We start from the raw sequence: 20144 nt of genomic DNA, 5'->3' as shown, positions 1-20144 counted from the left end.
TCCTCTGAAGAGTGTCGTCAGCCTTACGACGCCTGGCATCCGCCCATGCCAAGTATGCCGCATGCTTTCGCGCTTCAGCACGTCTGCAGTCGGCATCGAACCATGGACGAGTCCCACCGAAAGATGTCGCGTCAGAGAATGGAATGTAGTATTCCATGCCCTGACGCAACACCCCTGTTATGGCATCCGCACAAGCTGACGGGTCTTCAGTAGAGAAGCAGACAGGCCGCCAAGGATAGGATGCAAAAAAGGATCGCATCCCATCCCAATCTGCTGACTTGTACCGCCACATCCGCCGAGATCCTCTGGGACAAGGATCCGGTGGGGAGTACGTGGATACGGATTTCACCAGACAGTGGTCAGAGCTACCCAAGGGTGAAGATACTGACACCGAGTAGCTGTCTGGATCAGTTGTCAGCAGAAGGTCTAGGCAGTTGGCAGTGTGCGAGTCGACATCGGGCACCCTTGTGGCCTTCTGGACCAGCTGGGTCAGGCCAAGCGTTAGCGCAAGCTTACGCATTTCCTCCCAGCATGGTCAGTGCACTGGTATGGGAACAGCCACTCCTGGTGATGAGCGTTAAAGTCCCCCAGTAACACCAACTGGGCCGAAGGGTACCTCTGCCGAGCCGCATCCGCCGTCTCCACAAGGTGTTGAGCTAATCTGGTCGTCTCCAAATCTCCGCTGTGCGACCGGTAGACACAGGCATAGAGGATTTTCTCTATGCCTGTGTCCACCAGTATCCACAAGGTTGAAAAACTGGGGTCCTCAAAGTTTCGGAGACGCCGGTAACAGACGCCGTCTTGGACGTATAGGCATACGCCTGCACGGGGAACGAAGTTGTGCTCCAGAGAAAAGCCTGGGTAGTTCAGGTATGATACGTCCGACGGACATCTGATCTGGGTCTCCGAGAGAAACAAGAGCGTTGGGTTCTCGGTCTCCAGATGGTGATGGACCGCAATGAGATTTGAGTGCAAGCCTCGGATGTTGGAGAGGTGCACTTTGAGGGAGAGGAGTGCAGCCGCTGTTGAACCCTTTTCTTAGCTCTCGTTTTCATAGTCGTAAATAAGTTGCTGAGAGGATGGCAGTGAAATGTTCCTCCTCACAGGCGACCCCAGACGCGCACTGCAGTTAGCCACATCAATGGGAGGCCAGCCTGGAGACTGCGGGGACGCCCGAGCCCCCCCACGTAAATCCATCGGGCCCTCTCTTCCGGTCGCCAACCGGCACGATGGCGTATACGTGGGATTTTTCGCTAGATGGCGGGGCAGCCTTTCACGTGTGGCTAGCACGCTAATTGGGCCCCCAACTATCTGCGGTCGGCCAGCGGTGCACCGTGCCTCGGATCCCGCTACCCTCCGCGACTGGCCACCCGATGCAGCCACACCAGCGCGCGCCAGATCGGTCTACCCATAGTGGAACAAACATTTCGACCCATCCTCTCGTACGGCGTCACCGAGCATCGTGGCGGAACACGGCTAGGCCGCTTGGCGACACGGTTTTGCTCGGTGGGTGGTTATAATGCCGTCGGCCGAAACCTACCACCTGAGTGTCACCTGTTTAGCACCACCCAGAGGCCACGTGTAGGGGTTCAGTTTTTTAACCTATTTACTCTTATATTATAAAACTTGATTAATTGTTTACTGGCCATTGTCATTATTGTCAACAGAAGTTTGTTTTATATACAATTTAGTTTTTCAACTTTAGTTTGAACTGCTTTAATATTTTTTATATCTCTGACACTGTGACACTTAAGTGAGTGAAACCTTAGCATCTGTCCCTTACGAAGCGTACTATTACATTTAGATCCTAAAATAAACTGCTATAAGAGTCAAGGCCATGACATAAAAACTTGAAATAAATAATTCGTTTGTTTATGAAAGTAAAGTAAAGTTTGAAGGCAAGTGTCTAAAGTTTCCCTTTGGAGTCTGTATGGGTGGAAATTACTGCGTTTATGACCTGCGTTAACGAGTTATTCTCCAGGTAATTATAAAGTTTTTATTGTTACCTTTGCTTAATTATTAAACTTCCACGGCTTCAACAAGTCCCTCTAATGATCTACTTTTCATATAATTATATTTTTTTTTTCTAATCTTATAAATAAAAAGTAAATTGTGACGTTTGAAATAATGAATTATCTGAGGCCTGACATCATGATTTCAGGCCTTTTGTCAGACATTTTGTAAGCTACCAAACGAGACAACATATAGACACCAGAGAACCTACACCACACTGCGACAGCATCAAAATGAAGCTCTAAGTACTGGCGTCCGTCCGGAGCTGCGGACAACGTAAAAGGTTACCGGGGCTCCGGCTCAAAGCAGGAGAAGGAACGGGGTGGTTCTGTTAAAGTCTGACACTCCCTCCCGCCTCACCCAAGGCGGGAGAAGACATTAGATGATTGCCCCCCTCAAAAAAAGTAAAGGCGTCCGAGCTGGTGGCGTCGCCAAATTGGTCGGTAAACCAAGCGGACACCAGGTGAGTAACTCTCTATAGAGCTGTATACATTTTGTTGGTAGCGACGCGTTCATACCAGTCGCGCCACCGTGGCGTCACAGTAAAATATAAAATACTAAAATATAATAAATACTAAATAGTCGACGACTTAAAAAAGAACAAAATGCATTCAAAGAAAGAGAATTGTATGTCTTGTTAATGGAGGAAATGTAACTGTAGCTATTAATTTATTAGATGCTAGGCAAGCAAATTGTATTTCAATTTTCTGGACAATATCTGGACCAACAATAATTCAACAAAAACGGCGACGGTTCTAAAGAATTTTCTAATCTGTAATAGTTTACGTATAATTGTACACAAGAGTATAAACGTATGTAAGAATACCTTAATTACTTTTTTATCCCTACCAGTATCATACTTGGTTTATTTGTGAATATATTCCTTTTACATATGTAATACAAAATTAACACTATTCGTATAGGAGTAAAGTGCATTTTCTATCGTTTAAGTGGTACAATTATGTTTAGTTTAATGAGTTCTACCACCCAATAATTCCTCTAATTAGTCATTTTTAGATTAAACTCAAGTTGTCGATTTCTGTTACACTTGACTAATTGCATAATGTTTCACTCAGTATTCAGTACGAATTATATCCATATGTTGCGGAAACAATTTAAAAGTAGGTATTTTTTATACTTACGACATAGAACACGAATTAAATCACCTTATACGTCGCGTTCGCAGCAAAAATCTAAAAACTTAAAAAATAAATAAAAAAAACAGATATTGTGTCTTATAATTTACAATTTATTAACTAATTTAACTAAAGTCAATATGACTAAAATATTTTCATGTTTTTGATATCTTCTGTTTTTCCCTCTTAGATTCTGCTTCTTCCAAGTATGCATCTGAAATTAATTTGAAAATTAGGTTATTATTGCGTATGCGCATTAAACATTTTTAATTAATCTAATTTTACCAAAAGTAGGTACATTAAAATATGTCATTTTCCTTAATTAGTACTACTATAAATATATTATTATTTTAATTAAAAAAAAATATTTACCAGTTTGTTCACTGTCGTTCCACGGCTGTGTGTCTGCGGATGTGGTGAGCACAAAGATAGCGTTCGCCACGAAGCCCGCCGATGCGATTGTGAAAAATATGATCCGCCACTGTGTCTGATTGTGCTGCAAAAATAGATACCAATGTCATCATCATCATCTGCCTGTAAGCGGCCACTGCTGACCAAACGACCCTTCTCACATAGAGAAGGTATCTTCGCGCATTAATCACCACGCTTGCTCAATGAGCGTTGACTAGAATAGTCTCACACATTAATTGAACAGCTTTAAATTTAACTCAAAAACTGAACAATGCTTTATCTGATACATCACGCTTAGCTAACTTGACACTTGACTCTCTTTTAGCAAGGCCCTTACTTTGAAGGTTTTAAAAATAGGCTTACAAAATAGTACTACATAATCATTACACACGATACTTACAACATCAGTGACTACGTAAGAGATGAGTATGGGCAGCAGCACGTTGAAGATGTTCATCCCGGTGTTGCCGAGGGTCATCAGGGTGCCGCTGAAGTTCGGCGCCAAGTCCATGTGGTTCACCTGGAAGTAATACATTTTAGCAATATTAACAAGGTCCAGGTACATAAAGCTATTAAAAACTGACACAATTGTTGGATAAAGCTGCAAAAAATAATAAAATTGTTTCACACATTTTAATTCAATTTCAGTAATCTACATCAGTCGTATTCTAAACAAGACTAAATTGTTTATGTAGAATGTATGTTAGATATGAAGTTGAGCCAATAATTGTCAATTTCCACAAACAGGTTGTGGAAACGGCAATTATCAAGCGAGACGTATTTGAATGGGCTGAAGTCTGTGGTATCAGTTTATTGCAATACAATGACTCATTGCATGTTATTTTCCAAAACGTGCAAATATTGCTCAAAACTATTAGGTTCGATCCACTACAAGTTCAATCTAGGTATCAGGGAAATACTGACCATCCATCCGACATGCATCGCCATGTGGCAGCCCATGGACGCCACCAGACACAGCACCGCCACCACCGTGCTCGTGGTGAACGTTACACATACCAGTGCCACGGCTACGCCTACTTGAGCTGGAAATAATAAGCAGTACAAGTTTAATAAAGACAAGTAATAAAGGTTAGCTACTGGTATTTATAAAAGACAAGCCATAAAATTAATTGAAGACTAAATATTTCATCAAGTATGACTCCAATAAAGAGATTGAATGAGTAGATATAGTTAAATATTTTTTCCAAGAGCAAAAGTAGAATAATTGAGATTAAAGGGAAAACGGTAGATCAGAATGAATCGCTAAAGCACACAGAGCAGCAGAAATACTTACAGATACTATTGAACAGTCTTCTACCGTTCTTTACTTCCAGATATTTGTTGTTCGTTAAATAGTCGGAGAGTACTCCAAACGAGAGGCTCGTGAAGAAACTGACGACGTACGGTAATGATGACAGGATACCACTCTGGAAAGATAAACGTCTTCCTTAGAACTTTTATAAAGCAGAGTTAAGGTTTGAAGTTAAATAGTGATTGAAATAACATCATACTTAATTAATTATTATGTTATCGGCTTACTCACGTATTGTTTTGACGAGGAACTCGACTAGTTTCAAGCCATGCTAGAGGCTCATATTCATGAGCAGCATTCCGCGACACACGACGCGGCGATTGTCGCGCTGCTACAGTAGCAGCGCGTCAAAACAATACGTGAGTAAGCCGATAACATAATAATTAATTTAGTATGTCTCACGAAAGTTACAATAAAAACATCATACTTCTTCAGCAATAATCTAGAAGTGAGGTGCCAGTTTATATGATGATGTAAGCAGTAAAGTTAATATGACATGTTGGACGATAGATAAAGCAGAAAAGAATATACGCTTCAAAGAAGTTAAAATCAACAAAGTTCAATTTAATCTTAACTAGTTCAAAGTAAATAGCGATGAATTAGAAAACGAATCTTCTATCATTAATATCTTGAAGATAACTTACACTTCTAACGTCGATTTTAAGGATGTAGTGGATGTAGGAAGGGACTTGTGTGAAGAAGAACACGAAGCTGACCCCGCTGCCCACGTGCGTGGCCAGGACGCCCCACACGTGTCGCGATGTTAGGATCGCCTTCCAGGGTATACTCAATTTCTGTGAATAGTTTTTAAAAACTTTTAATACGTCATAGTAAGGTCACGCCTCTTTTATCTCCGATTGGGTACGTACGTAATGTCGCTACTTTTAATACGATAAGTACAATTAAGTGTTCATTTAAATGTACATTTTGCAAAATCATGAATATGTATTGTATGCAAAATAGATGTAATGAAGTCGCATTTTTTTATGCGATTGTTTTTTTTTAACTCTTCCACATATACAAACTTGCCATTGAAACACTAGTTGCCTTTTAACAAACATATTAAATCAATAGCTACCTTGACGGTCCCATCATCAACTCGTCCCATAATATAAGTCTTTTCTTCTTCACTGATGGATTTATGCTTTGGTGGTGACGCTGCACCGAATATGGTCAGCACAGCGAACAGTGCCATGCATATTGCACCGACTACCCAGAAGGTGGATGGCCATCCCCACCTCGACTCAGCCAAGTAACCTGCCATCTGGAACGCTATGACTGTGCCTAATGTGGACCCTGTAACGTAAAACAAAATGTTCTAGTGTATCTTCTTGAAATAAAGGTGGCTGTTATCTTCTTTCAGGAACTATTCTTAAGCAAAATACAAAATGCAAATGTTTAACTACTACATTATCTGTAGTTTTATTACTATAAAGAAAATAATACAATATACATCATGTGACTACTTCGTTAATTTGTTCTAAGAATTTCATTAAAACTATCTGATTTACATCTAGCATTAGAATTCAAATTACAATAAAATGAATGAAATGATAACAAGTTACGCACCCATTACTCCGTATTATCTTAGTGTTAGATAAAATAAATTCTAAGTCTACACGCGAGTAGTGGGATGCCTAATTTTGTTTAATTCTCGACACGTGTGCCTTATCTCTAGTGTGGCAAGTTTTGCTTTATTTACTTTATCACTATTATTACTTAGTTAATGTTTAACGACTACTGTTACAATTGTTCTATGAGAGTAAACTTTGATGATATATTTTATCAATAAATCAGCATGATAGGCAGTTCTAACTTAGACTCGTGCATTGAATGCTGTTGGGGATGTGCTGTGTCCTGTAATATTACTTAACAAACATTATAACTGTTTTATAAACAATAGCTACCGTGGGGAATTTCCGAAGAAATTGCTCATGTCTTAAGTGGAAAGTATTTGTATTTACACTAAGTAGAAGATAAGCAGCTTGTGTTACAAAATCAAAGAGTTATTGACAAACCTGTGTAGACGTAGCTGGTGAGGGTTCCTCGTTCATTCACCGGGACCCAGTTGGACAGGAGGTTCTGGATGCTGGGGTACACGCCAGCTTGAGACAGACCTTGTAGGACACGGCAAGCACACACTGCCTTCCAGCCACCCTGGGAAAATTAACATAATTTTGTCACACGACCTGATGAAATATTTTTTTTAAAGTTTTTTTTTTTTTTTTTTAAAGACGTTGCCCCACATTAGGATTTTCTCCTGTGTCGTGGGTGCGTTTACAAACATACAAGTTAACATACACATGACACCCAGACCCGAAACAACAATTTGTGGATCACACAAAGAGTTGCTCCGTGCGGGAATCGAACCCGCTACCCGTTGCACGGTAGCCAGTTGCCCAGCCACCGCACCAACCATGCAGTCAATTGTGATTAAAGTATTAATTTGTAAGCTATTTAAAAAAAAATGATTATTTTTATTAATTATTATGTTATCGGCTTACTCACGTATTTGTTTGACGAGGAACTCGACTAGTTTCAAGCCATGCTAGAGGCTCATATTCATGAGCAGCATTCCGCGACACACGACGCGGCGATTGTCGCGCTGCTACTGAGTAAGCCGATAACATAATAATTAATTTAGTATGTCTCACGAAAGTTACAATAAGATTATTTTTATTGTTTAAATTCATTTCGTCATGCTCCATTATTTTTTTCTTAGATTGCATCAGTAGTGTAGTTATTACTGCTCTTGTCTAGCTGCCACAGTAGCAGTGACAGTAGCTTCGAAGCAAACTTGGAGAACAATAGTCTTATGCTATTTAATCATTCGCTATCTATTTCATACATACGTACCCAATGAATAACCCATGGTGCCAACAGAGATGCCACACCATTAACAAACAAAGCAATTTGAAGTGGGATCTTGCCGCCCCACCGCTGGACTACCATTCCCATCGGAAACGTCATGATGCAGTAACCCAAGAAAAATGAACCTAAGACCATTTCTTGTGTTGACTTTGGCCAGATGTATTTCTGAAAAGGTATAAATCTATGTTAAAATATTTGATGAGTTTTGGAAAATACTTCATTAGAAATAGGATACCTTACTTTATGGTGATAATCAGCAGCAGTACCATTGAGTTCTTCTTCGTTCTTTTTATATCTATCAGTCAGATTATCAATATCTTCTATTGTAGCATTAATTTCTACCTCTTCTTGAACATTAGTTACATTGCCAATATCTGTTTGTATTGTGATGTTATTTGCACTTGATTTGTTTCCTGCCGGAGTATCACTCATAGCAACGATCGTGACCCCCATATGACCTCTAGCTATGAAACTCACTAATATACATAGGAAACATATTAAAAGCTGAACGTGTCTGACTCCGTATCCATAATGTGTTGGGATTTCTTGCTTTTCTGTAATAGAAAATGGTAAAAAAACATTTTACCTATCAAACTGATCAATTCCTTTGTCAGTTAAATTTTACTGAGAAGACTGCCATGCTTTGACACAAACGGGCAGCTCAAAAGATAATTGATATTTGATACCACGGTGCGTTATCACAGAAGCCAGCGTGAAACAACGCTCGCGTTGTGGTTCATCGAGTTAGAGACGTTACCGAAGGCCGTCAGCGCACTTTTCTAGTGTTGAAAAGTTGCTTACCATCAGGTAATTGGTCTGCTCGTTTACCATTCAACCCATAAAAATCAAATTGATACTGATTCAAAATACATCACTATCACACATTTCTAACGAAATATCTTCCAATATTTTCCTCTTAAACTCTCTTTCCCTCATTTTTACTACAATTTTCTTTGATAATTAGAGAACATGGACTTACCTGCAATAATTTGTTTTGTAGGAACTTTGCTGTATTCATAGTCAGGTAACGTTTCATCTTTCCCCATTCTGTATGTATGTTGTATGTCAGTCCACTGATACTGACACTCGTATCACTAGTCACAGAATGAAGCTACAGGTGGAATGACGACTACAAACATAACATAACATATATAATCATTATTACAGCTTAATCATTGTTCAAAGATTATTAAATTAAACAGACAATAAATGTTGCTAGTATCATATTGTATATTTTGATTAAACTTTTTGTACGTACTTTACTAGGTTTAATTAATACCCACCATTTTGATTTGTTTAATAACTTTTTTTAAGAAAAAGGGAACCTTTTTAACTTTTTTAGACAAGTAATATCCATAAAACCTTTTCCTCGGTGTGAAAAATAGTATGCTGAAAACTGCATCACAGTCGGTTCAGCCAAATGCGAGATAAATTCATAGAAACCAGTAGTGCCGCCGCGATGCGTTGTCCACTGCTGCGTGGACAACTTCGCCCGCTTCCAACTTATACCTTCAATTTACCCAAGTTTGAGGTGATGTGCTTATTTTATTACCAGATCAGCATTTCGTTATACGCCTGCTCATTTGCTGTCTAATCCTACAATGAGTACATTATAGTACACTTTAGAACAAATTGTATTATTTAAAAAACGAGAGTAGGTAAAAAACCAAGCTATAATTGATTACATAATAAAGTGTCGAGTCTGTTCCTCGTACAATCTATTGCAAGGCGGTATCTTATCTAAGTCAAATTTGACTACCTCAACAGCGGGCCTTATTTATTTAAGTATATATTATAATAAACTTTCAAGATAAAACCTTTTCACCAAATATCAGTCCAGAGGTATTGTTTCATGACTATGTACTATTCATGAGGAATAACTTTACATAAATACTTATATATGTGTTAAATATTGCTGCAAAGTATTACTGGGCTTCTTTCGGTTTTTCTAATATGTATGTAGGAGCACGGAGTTTGGAATTGTGCCTAATATATGGCAATAGGCTCACCCCCTATTACATGGGACTTATACATGGTCAAAAGTGGCTGAACTTTGGCAATATAATAATATGCTGTAATGTGGAGATGCTCTGTCTACCCCTTCAGGGATAAAGGGCGTGACGTTGTGTGTGTTTAATATAAGCAACTCAGATAACATAAGCATCATCTTCGAGTTTATTTTAGTTTGTAATTAAAGAAATTTGGTCCTACATTTTCACACACTTATTATTTTATTTTTGAAACGAAATAGAACAAAATAGTCAGTCATGCTTATTTATTTCATGTTTGACAATGCGTAGACAATTTGATAATATGTGCCATAAAAACAAACGGGAATGTTTGTACTTGCTTTAAGTATTAAAATGTTTAATGTTACAAATACTGCGGTGTTATTTTTACTGATACCTTGTCAAATATTTTCCTAGTTGTTTGGTGCAAAAACTAGTGTAATATGCGACGCGAGGCAGCACAGTAGGCTACTTGTTTACCATTATTTTAAGTTGTTGTGTCTGACAGAATGTTTTCACACAATTTGAGGCCGACATTAGTATTCCAGAAGTGTTCATAAACTATAGTTAATGTGACAAATTCAAAGTAGTTTACTCCAGTACCGTAAATGTTGATCTAACGATGATACTATTTTGTCACCCCCTTTTATATGGGATTTATAACATAAATTGTTGATACATTGTACACTTACATTAGGTGCCACATTATGCACCTCTACCTATTCGGCATAAAAGGTGTGACGATTTTTATACACAACTGACTATACGCCATCCTATGACACAAATGGGCCTGCTCGATCGGAGTCTTACCACACAAGAAACCGGCGTGAAACATCACTTGCGGTTTGGCGTATGAGTGACGTTCGTAGAGGCCCAATTCCTCCCTTCCCAATCCCCCAATTCACAAAACACTAAGCCCCAAAACGTCGACAACGCATTTATAACTCCTCTGATGTTGTGGGTGTCCATGGGCGGCGCTGATTGCTTACCATCACGTAATGGGTCTGCTCGTTTGCCGCATCATACAAAAAATGTGTACTGTACAATTGATCGCCATATTGTATTGAGAATTTGATCCCTAGCGCTGTACTGTCGCTCGGCAATCAAGCGCTTTGTGCAATAAAAACGTATTCCCGCACAAAGCAATCACTATGTCGGATTTGAGTCCTTTTTATTAATTCTGAAAAAAAATATCGGCTTACATTTCCATGAATGGAATTATCCCTTATTTTAATGGATTATTGTTATACTTTGTTGTGGTATGAGTTTTGTGTCCATAGATAGTATGTAGGCTGGAACAATGCTATTTATTTTTCTTTGACGACTGTTGACGAATCTTTTAGTGTCAGTCAGCACCTACCTACTTCAACATTTTCAATTACATATATGTTAGAATTTTCCGAATCGATTATACATATTGAAGAATTGTATTTAAAGTTTTTTATACTTAGGTTACGGGAGCGTTGTTGGTATAAGGAAAGAATAAAACAATATTCAATGTTTCACAATATCTATACTAATTATTTATTTTATTTTATTATAAGAAAATTCATAAAATAATAAAAAAATCTTAAGTGTAAATCAACGTAATTTGTAAAATTACATAATTTCTATTATATCTAGTAACTTACATAATAATATTTCTAAAATCTTATACTATGTTCATTTGTTTTATTTTACGCTATGTTCATTAGACTCAATAATTATAAATACCTTAAGCCTAGAATACCACACCATAAAGTACTACATAAAAAAGAAATATTATAAATGCATATTGGTATTAAACTAAGAAACATAATAATAATATCTTAAAGTGATTTACTTTTAAAAGATTAATGATTACATTACTTTTGAATGGGATAAATCATCCAATGACTTCTCCCGCCTCGAGCGAGGTGAGAGGAAGTATCGGACTCTTACTGACTAAAAACCACCCCGTTTCTACTCCTGCTCTTCGAGCCGGAGCCTCAGACACCCGCTAGACAGTCCGCAGCAGGACTGCAGGGTCTGCAGGGTCGGGCATCAGCGACACTTGATTTAAAGATGTTTTTTCTTCGGCCTCGGAACTTAATGCAGTGGCAGTAGTTTTCATACTGGATGATTCTTCACGACTTACCTTCATTGACCTCGCTAGTCTGAACAGGGATTTACGGCGAGCTATTTTAAGCACAAACTCGTTTTGTATGTTGAACCTGGAAATTAAATTGTCAATAAGTACCCTTAGTACAAGTTTTCTTAACGTTTAATGGGATTGAAACGCGTTCGGCGCTCTAATCGGTTGGTTCGTTGCTGCCGGTCGGGTCGGGGAAAGCAATGCTTGCTATTTTCTCGATTATTCGAAAATTTCTCAGTAGCAGCATGAAACCTAGAATTGAGTCCAGTATATGGCAATAGGTTCATCCTATTACATGGGGCTTATAAATTATGAAAACTGGGTGTATATTGTACAGTAGACACCTCCACCTACAATTTCGGGGATAAAAAAGAAAATATGGATACAAAGTAAATGATTGTGATAAACTTACTTTTCGCACAATTCATTCAGAACGTTCTTGTCGAAGATGTAGACGAAGAAGATGATGACTCCGATGAGGCTGTTGTACGTGTTGCTGAGGATGAACAGGAACGTGTTGTCCGAGTTGGGGATCAGCTCCAGCACCCAACTGATGCCCATGGTCAGAGACAGTTTCATGTAAGTCTTGTAGCTGGAAATGGTAACAAAAATTAACGACTACTACAAATAAATGACCCGGGTACGTCCTAAAACTGCGACCAGCCACCGAGGAATGGGCAGCAGCATTCTCAAAATTTATCGATGACCTAACTGCGATCCCCAAGCCGCCTGCCAAGCATGGGGATTATGGCAACTCCCCCCCTCCCTAAGAGGAGGCCTTTGTTCAGCAGTGGACGTCTCTCGGCTGATGATGATGATGATGACAAATAAATGAGGGCAATAATCGTGAACTCTTCGTGCTGTCATATAAGTTGTTGTTAGGAAAATATAACAAATTCGTCGGTTAAATTGTTTGTGCAGCTCACTTTGGTGATTGTCGGGCAATGGTTGGTTTAAATTCAAAGGTATACCCACAATACGAGTGGATAAATTTATTCGTTGTATGGCTCATCTTGTTATTGGGTACATGGCACTAGAATTCATAACATGCAAAAAGATCCTCTTGCATTTCAAGCACACCTTACCCAAGGTATTAAAAACTATGATATAAGTAGCTTCTGCTAGGCTTCGCCCGCAATCCCTTAGGACAGAAAGGACCCTATGTATTTATCCCTTGTTCCAAATTTTATCCCGATCCTTTCAGCCGTTTGACGTGATTAAGAAACATACACATAAACTCACAAACTTTCGCATTTATAATGTTAGTAAAATTATGTATATTGTAATCACACGCACCTGTTTTCCCTGCCGCTTCGTTTGAACTCTGCATTTCTTTTAGTTGAGTATCTAGTTGTCAATATATGGTAAATCGTAATCACAAACAATACTATGTTAATAGACATTATAACACCGAGCGGTATGAAATAGTAATTTTTTACCCCAGTTTCTGAAAAAAGAATTACAATTTAAATTACGGTTAGAAAACATCGGTCGTCCCAAGTCAACTCCTCAAAAGGATAGCAACACACTGTTTGTAACTTCTTGGTAGTAATTATCGCTCACGCAGGTAGTATCAGAACCTCATGAGCGCGTTTTCCGCCCTATTCCATAACAATATTGAAATAGGGCTCTAAACTGTCAAAGTTTTACGCAGTAGCCGGGCAACTGGCTGCTGTGGCGGGTTCGATTCCCGCACGGAGCAACTCTTGTTTTGGGTCTGGGTGTCATGTGCATGTGAACTTGTATGTTTGTAAACGCAACCACGACACAGGAGAAAATCATAGTATGGGAGGCAACGTTTTTTTTAAACAAAAATAAACATAATTAAACTAAGGGAGAGTACCTATGTATTTCAAGTACTTTTGAAAAACAGTGCATTTGGCATTCCATTGCCTTTTCATACCTCGATAGTAGTGGTACATAAATGTGAATTATGTAATAAATAATTATTTTTACCATTTTTGAAACAGTCGTCGAACGGTGGTTTGACAATGTAATCTATTTTACTGAGGTCGATGTTGTCCAAGTAGGTGACGATCCCAGTGATCACCAGCGGCACTCCCCACGCGTACAAACTGTATCGACAGAAACTCATCAGCTTTTCCCGCCGCGTTGCTTTATATACGCCCATAACTCTGCGAAAAATAATAATACGCTTAAAAAAAAGTTTAAGATATAAAATCAAAGCCTAGCAAAATAAAAAGCAACGTCACGCCCTTTTATCCTCGAAGGGGTAGGCAGAGGTGCTCATTACGACAGAAAATATATGTACCTACTTTGCTTATATTTTATAGATGAGTATTTAAAACATTAAAATAAGGTTACAGTCCGTCATATGTATATATAGGTGCTGTTCAATATGTTGTTTTTTATGGACAAGGACAAGTAGAAAGACGCACTAGTACGATAACACGAATGCACACGTTTTTGAGATTGACTCATTTGAGTCAATCTAAGTCTAAATAAGTAAAACAAAGTAAACCAGTTAGCAAGGAAATTGAAATTAACTTTTATCAACCCATCCAGAGATATTCCACATTGGGCACCCGTTTAAATGGCACCCAAGCTAATGGCACCGGAGATGTTCCACATTGGGCACCCATAGGTATTTTTCGTGGGTGCCATTTGTGGAATAATTTTTAATTTTATATTTTATTCCACATATGGCACCTGCGCATAAGTAGATACTAGTGTTGGGAAGTTTACGTTTCTCAGCATGTTAAATAATATATAAAAATAAATATATGATCCGTTGAGTGTTTATTCCACAAATGGCACCCACGAAAAATACCTTTGGGTGCCCAATTTGGAACATCTTCGGTGCCATTTAAACGGGTGCCCAATGTGGAATACCTCCTATTGATGGCTGATTCGAACTAGTAGGTAATATAAAATAAAAATGAACTTATACATATATACTTGTAACTTTTTTTGTCCAATAGGTAATTACTTAATGTGAAGTACGTATTTCATATCACTATAATTGTATTATGTATTGGCTTAAGCGGTAAAATTAGTCATAATTTTTCTAATAATAAATACAATTTTATATTTAATTTACCAAAATATATACATAATTTAGTTAATGTGTTGTGGGAAAGATATTTTCCGTTATTATTATACAAAATATCGAATATTTTTTCCCTATTGGTCGGACCGGTCCTTGACACCAAATGCCTTGTTTTTCAGTTAAAAATACATTATTTAAATTATTCAGCACCGTATAAAATATACATTCAAAAATAATCATAATTATTTTACCTTAATCCCCGCCATATGCAGACGGAGAAAGAGTTTAACCAGAAGAAACTCGACATCAATAGAAAATATAGTACAGGTGCTGTAAAGACAAGGAAATTAACATTAACTGGCAAAGGCACGGACCAAGAGTCCGTGAAAAACAATAATAAAAAAAAAGTAAAATAAGTGATAAGGTATTTGATTCATAGTTTGCAACTACAGTCACCCAAGTTATTTAGTACACAGAGGGCCTAGTGCCAGACTTTGTTACCTTAACACAATCGAGACATTACTGCAATCAGCCTTATGATTGGTTGGTTAATTGGAACTGACCAATCAGAGCGCCGATTGTTATAAGAATTTATTCGGTTAACGTATTACACTAGACCCTCAAGTGAAAAAATAAGATTTAGTACATAGACAGCACTTATTGTTGTAATAAATTGTACGTTTTTAACGAAGCTAGATATAATATATCTTGTAACTATAGATCGGCTTTTTTATAATAAATATCGTGAGACGTACTCAATTAACTAAAAAATCATGGTTTACTCATGTAAATTAATGGAGCAAAGCTCTACTAGTTCCAGCATGCCGTCGCAGCATACTGACTGTAGCGTCTGCGCACGCTGCTCATAATGAAGAGTCCCTCTGTGACTCGAAATTGATAGAGATTTTCTCCATTATTTACGTGAGTAAATCGTGATTTTTAGTTAGGTAATATATCGGTTGAGTTGTCAACCATAGGTCTGACTCTATATTAAAGCAATCTTTATTTTTTACTTCCAGACTAAATAACTTAGCAAACTGTGCAATGTCATACTTATTATTTTACAGCTGGTATTATTCATATTTCGAATGTTTGCTTGCATGATGACTTTGACTATGAAGCCCAGTAAAATTGTAATGGTGTACGCCATCATTAGCAGTCCGGTAAAAGATGAATGCAGAGTTTTTAGCATACAATGAACTATAAACACGAGCAGCAGAAACACCGAGGATATCAGCAGACCTGGAATTGATCAACACATAAAAACAAAATAAAAGAGGAGGAAACATTTTGATTGCCTATACTACTCTTTAACTCTTTAAACTTATAACCAGTGATAGGCATAGGTAGTGCTTATTAGCCTAAACTTTAAGAGAGAACAGAGAAAAGAAACGGAGACTTCCTTAGTACTATTATATATACTTATACATTCAGTGTGGGAGAGCCATGCTTCGGCACGAACGGGCCGGCTCTACCGGAGTGATACCACGGCTTCACAGAAAACTGACTTGAAACAAGCTTGTGTAGTGTTTCGTTGTGAGAGTGAGGTTACCGAAGACCTAATTACCCCCTCTCCAATCTTCTTCCAATCCTTAAATTCCTAACCCCCAAAAGGCCAGCAACGCACTTGTAACGCATCTGGTGTTTAGAGTGTCCATGGGCGGCGGCAATTGCTTACCTTCAAGTGATCCGAGTGCTCATTTACTTATAAATATCATATAAAAACGTTGTAGACGAATAGCCGATCTATCAAAAATTTGTGGATCGATCGTAGTTTAAGTATAAATTCCTGAATACTTTGGTAGAAAATCCAGAAGCTTGGTTATTATGCATAGATTCGAATGTAAAACAAAACTGAATATATTTTTACCTGTTAAAAGTAGGGTATTGTTCAGTTCATTATCTTTTTTGAACACATAATATTCTTTGACTATTAACAACAATGTGATTTTTCCATTTCGAAATACAAATGTATAGTCTACACAATATTCTGAGTTATCAAGGAAATACCATTTTTTGGATCGGTCTGCTTCAAACACCTTAAGCGTTGCTTTCTGAAAAAAAAAAAAATGTTTTGTTGTTGAACTAGCTGACTTTCACGGCTTTGCGTGGATTGCTGACTTAGTGACTAATAAATGAAGCCTCAGTTACGCTTTTGTACATCAGCTACCCGCCAATAAAAGTCCCGTCAATATCGGTCCAGCCATTTCAGAGATTAGCCAGAATAAACAGACATCCCGATAAAATATTATGTATGTATTTATGTATATTATGTACGAGTGTGAAGTGGAAATTTTGCATTTAAATTTTAAAATGGATATTTTCAACTGAATTTAGTTTGCATATACATAAAAGCTTGTTTCAATGTCAAAGCTAAACCAATTAATTTATTTTGTTTAATGCTTTATTAGGCACTTCTGAAACGTCAATGTGAAATGAAGCTAGGTGCTCGTTCCAACTTTCAAAGTACCGTACGGTAGTAAAGTAGTTTCGAATGGAGAACAACGAGCAAGAAGCTACATAACGATATTTTAAATTCAATTTATAAATAAATAAATAAAGTTTGGTTTTAAGTTATCACTTACACAATACAAAATGTTGGTTAACCTATAATTGGCGACTGTATAAGTCCAAAACTGTACTTAATATTCTTTATACAGAAGCTGTTGGTAAACCTTTATTAATAAATAAAATACTTACTTCCGTAAAATAATATTCGTATGGGTTGTTAAAGTTTATTTCTCCACACATTGACATATTGTTATTCTTATAGTTTTGAATATATTTAAATTTCCCTTTAATTTTCTGTCTAGGCTCCGTATTCGAATAGAAGGTAATATTTTCATAGTCGATTAACTTGAGTAGCTCTTTTAATTCTGATCTGAGTTTCGGGTTTAAGATCCTTATACACTCTTTATTTCTAGGATTGATGAAGTGTTCAGGAGGGCAGCACTTTTGTATACACCATTTCTCAGCACAATATTTATTCACATCAATTTTATTATTGTTTAGATCACGGTAATCGTCTTTGCACTTTTTTTCTAAGTCATTTTTACATTTTGATACAGACAACAGTGCTAAAAACGCAAGGGTTTTTAGTAAAAGCATTTTAATGCACACTACACTCACTCAAGTATGAATTGGATGAAACAATGTCCACTTCTGTAGAGTTCAAATAAAATTTTTATACTTTCCTGGTCGAAGCTACCCACATTGTTACAGCACTGATTGTGGTTTTCCTGTAAGATATAACGAAAAGTAGTAACTACATAATATGCTGAATTTACAGGGCCCTTAAGTAGGTGTCCGTAGGGGGTCCAAAGCAAATTGTTTTTTTTTTAATTGATAGGGCACTGTGACTCTTTCTAACCGACCCCAGGGTGGATAAATTCTCCTAAATCAAGGAGTAGAGAGTAACCAAGATAGCACGGGGCGGCGGACTTTCAGATTTTTTCTTAGCAGTTCTACTACAGTAAGTAATGTGAGCATCATTAATGGGGCAAGCTACCATTTTACTCAATCGTTTGACTATTGTAATTATATTTTCGGTCTTATGCTCGGGTACACATTAAAGTTCTATATTTGAAGAGTGCGTTAATTGATCTAGTTGCATATATTTCGCAGAAACAGTTAAGAGCTCCTTTCTTAGAGATTTTTTTTTTAAACGTTGCCCCACTTTAGGATTTTCTCCTGTGTCGTGGGTGCGTTTACAAACATACAATTCCACATACACATGACACCCAGACCCGAAACAACAATCTGTGGATCACACAAAGAGTTGTTCCGTGCGGGAATCGAACCCGCGACACGTTGCACGGCAGCCAGTTGCCCAGCTACCGCGCCAACCGTACAGTCGATTCTTCAACTTTGTTCGCTTTCATTTTATTTTTCATCTTCTCAAAGTAATCTATTATATAAAAATAAGTCGGGTTTTCCTTCCTGACGCTATAACTCCAGATCGCACGAACCGATTTCCACGGTTTTGCATTCGATGGAAAGGTAACGGGTTCCGTGATGTTTATAGCAAAAAAAATTAAAAAAAAAAACAAGAAAAAAGCAGGTGGCGAAACGGAGTTCGCTGGGTTTGATAGTTGTCTATAAAAGCAAGTGATTCGTTGACGTTTCTAATATTATCCTTCATTTCAAGTAACTGGTTATAATTATATCGAATTTGAAATCCGCAACACAAGCAGCGATACAGGCCCTTAGTTCCTCCTTAATAATACTGCGAAGGTCTGAACGTGATAAGCAAGAGGGTGAGCAGCAAGCATTCGAGTTCTTAGTGGCTGGCCGGTCAGTATTTCCGCGCTTAGTTACGTTAATGTTGGATCGCGAGTTAGGCGACAACGTCGGTCGCACTGGCGTATCTGAATTATAACTCCTAGGAGTTTTACTGCAACATGCCAGACATGACCATTTCGATTTCGCATCATTTCTTAAGTTCTTAAACTCTTTATTAGAAATATTAACACAAAGAGAGTGATGATACAATAAGCACAACCGACATTTCAAATAAAACCGGTCTTCAATTGGCGATTGGCGAGCTGAGTATTGCATTTCTATTGTTTATCTAACAGCGGGCGCCCTCGGTTTGGTTTTAATAAAAAAATGCAGGTGTTTTTAATTTCAAATTAATAAATTCTAGTGACTCACGCGCAATAGTACCCGGTGGTAGCAAGGTGCATGGTGCATGGTGCAGTGGTGCGACAAGGAAGTCTTTGTTCTTCGCGCAGCCCGTCTCTTTTATGCGAGGTGAGGAGGAGCCTACCTCAGTAAGCCTAGGTGACGCGGAATGCAATAAAGTGACACTTTTGACACGGATCACACTAATGTCAGCCTTATTTCACAGTACCAATAGGGTTCAATTTGTAATTGATAACTTCTCAATTTAATTTATTAAAAATTATAAAATATTGACACACGTCCACTTTCAATCAGATTCGATGGGAGATTTAATAGAAAACCTTTTCGAAAATTGGTTTAGAAAGACAAAGGTAGCAAATAATTATGTAGACCGTGATATACAGTATGTTAACCAACAAAGGGCGTTCCTGTTAACCCGCAATAGTATAGCATCCAATCATCCATAAATCCTAAAAAAATATTACTATTCAAAAACAAAACAATTTCAGTTTTTTTTTAAATTAAAATATTTACCAAAAATTTTAAATCGATACGTAAAAGAAACACTCTGTGCACGCGTAGTTAAAGGAAGGCAACGTTGCCATTTATTGCTTATTTTTCTATGCTAACTATTTTAATCTATTAA

At 37.8% G+C, this 20144-nt stretch overlaps 2 protein-coding genes across 2 annotated transcripts; both read right to left on the bottom strand.

The window, feature by feature from the left end:
- Positions 1 to 3241: 3241 nt before the first annotated feature.
- LOC118268990 (putative inorganic phosphate cotransporter) lies at positions 3242 to 8890 on the bottom strand. The gene is made up of 11 exons (XM_035583855.2): positions 8723 to 8890; positions 7984 to 8297; positions 7729 to 7908; positions 6891 to 7029; positions 5951 to 6168; positions 5517 to 5666; positions 4855 to 4987; positions 4485 to 4603; positions 3961 to 4080; positions 3522 to 3645; positions 3242 to 3363 (listed from the first exon to the last, which is right to left on the bottom strand). Exons 1-11 carry the CDS (start codon positions 8787 to 8789, stop codon positions 3305 to 3307), a joined length of 1623 nt encoding a protein of 540 aa, XP_035439748.2. The 5' UTR covers positions 8790 to 8890; the 3' UTR covers positions 3242 to 3304.
- Positions 8891 to 11682: 2792 nt separating this feature from the next.
- LOC118269038 (G-protein coupled receptor Mth) lies at positions 11683 to 18221 on the bottom strand. Its single transcript, XM_035583914.2, has 8 exons — positions 17576 to 18221; positions 16746 to 16929; positions 15929 to 16117; positions 15127 to 15205; positions 13822 to 14000; positions 13162 to 13312; positions 12278 to 12457; positions 11683 to 11944 (listed from the first exon to the last, which is right to left on the bottom strand). Exons 1-8 carry the CDS (start codon positions 17981 to 17983, stop codon positions 11731 to 11733), a joined length of 1584 nt encoding a protein of 527 aa, XP_035439807.2. The 5' UTR covers positions 17984 to 18221; the 3' UTR covers positions 11683 to 11730.
- Positions 18222 to 20144: the final 1923 nt, after the last annotated feature.

The sequence above is a fragment of the Spodoptera frugiperda genome, chromosome 2 (assembly GCF_023101765.2).
Source record: "Spodoptera frugiperda isolate SF20-4 chromosome 2, AGI-APGP_CSIRO_Sfru_2.0, whole genome shotgun sequence".
NCBI classification, from domain to species: Eukaryota; Metazoa; Arthropoda; class Insecta; order Lepidoptera; family Noctuidae; genus Spodoptera; species Spodoptera frugiperda.
This window is presented reverse-complemented; position numbering and strand designations above follow the sequence as displayed.

Excerpts from the sequence above, each read along its gene's own strand:
- LOC118268990 (XM_035583855.2), bottom strand. The coding sequence starts at position 8,789 with ATGGGGAAAGATGAAACGTTACCTGACTATGAATACAGCAAAGTTCCT. Across the intron at positions 6,169-6,890 it reads CACCAGCTACGTCTACACAG|GGTCCACATTAGGCACAGTC; the intron begins GTTTGTCAATAA and ends TTTACGTTACAG. Across the intron at positions 5,667-5,950 it reads TTGATGATGGGACCGTCAAG|AAATTGAGTATACCCTGGAA; the intron begins GTAGCTATTGAT and ends AACTATTCACAG.
- LOC118269038 (XM_035583914.2), bottom strand. The coding sequence starts at position 17,983 with ATGCTTTTACTAAAAACCCTTGCGTTTTTAGCACTGTTGTCTGTATCA. Across the intron at positions 15,206-15,928 it reads TACCAGCTGTAAAATAATAA|CACCTGTACTATATTTTCTA; the intron begins GTATGACATTGC and ends TTGTCTTTACAG. Across the intron at positions 11,945-12,277 it reads CTGAATGAATTGTGCGAAAA|GTTCAACATACAAAACGAGT; the intron begins GTAAGTTTATCA and ends TTTAATTTCCAG.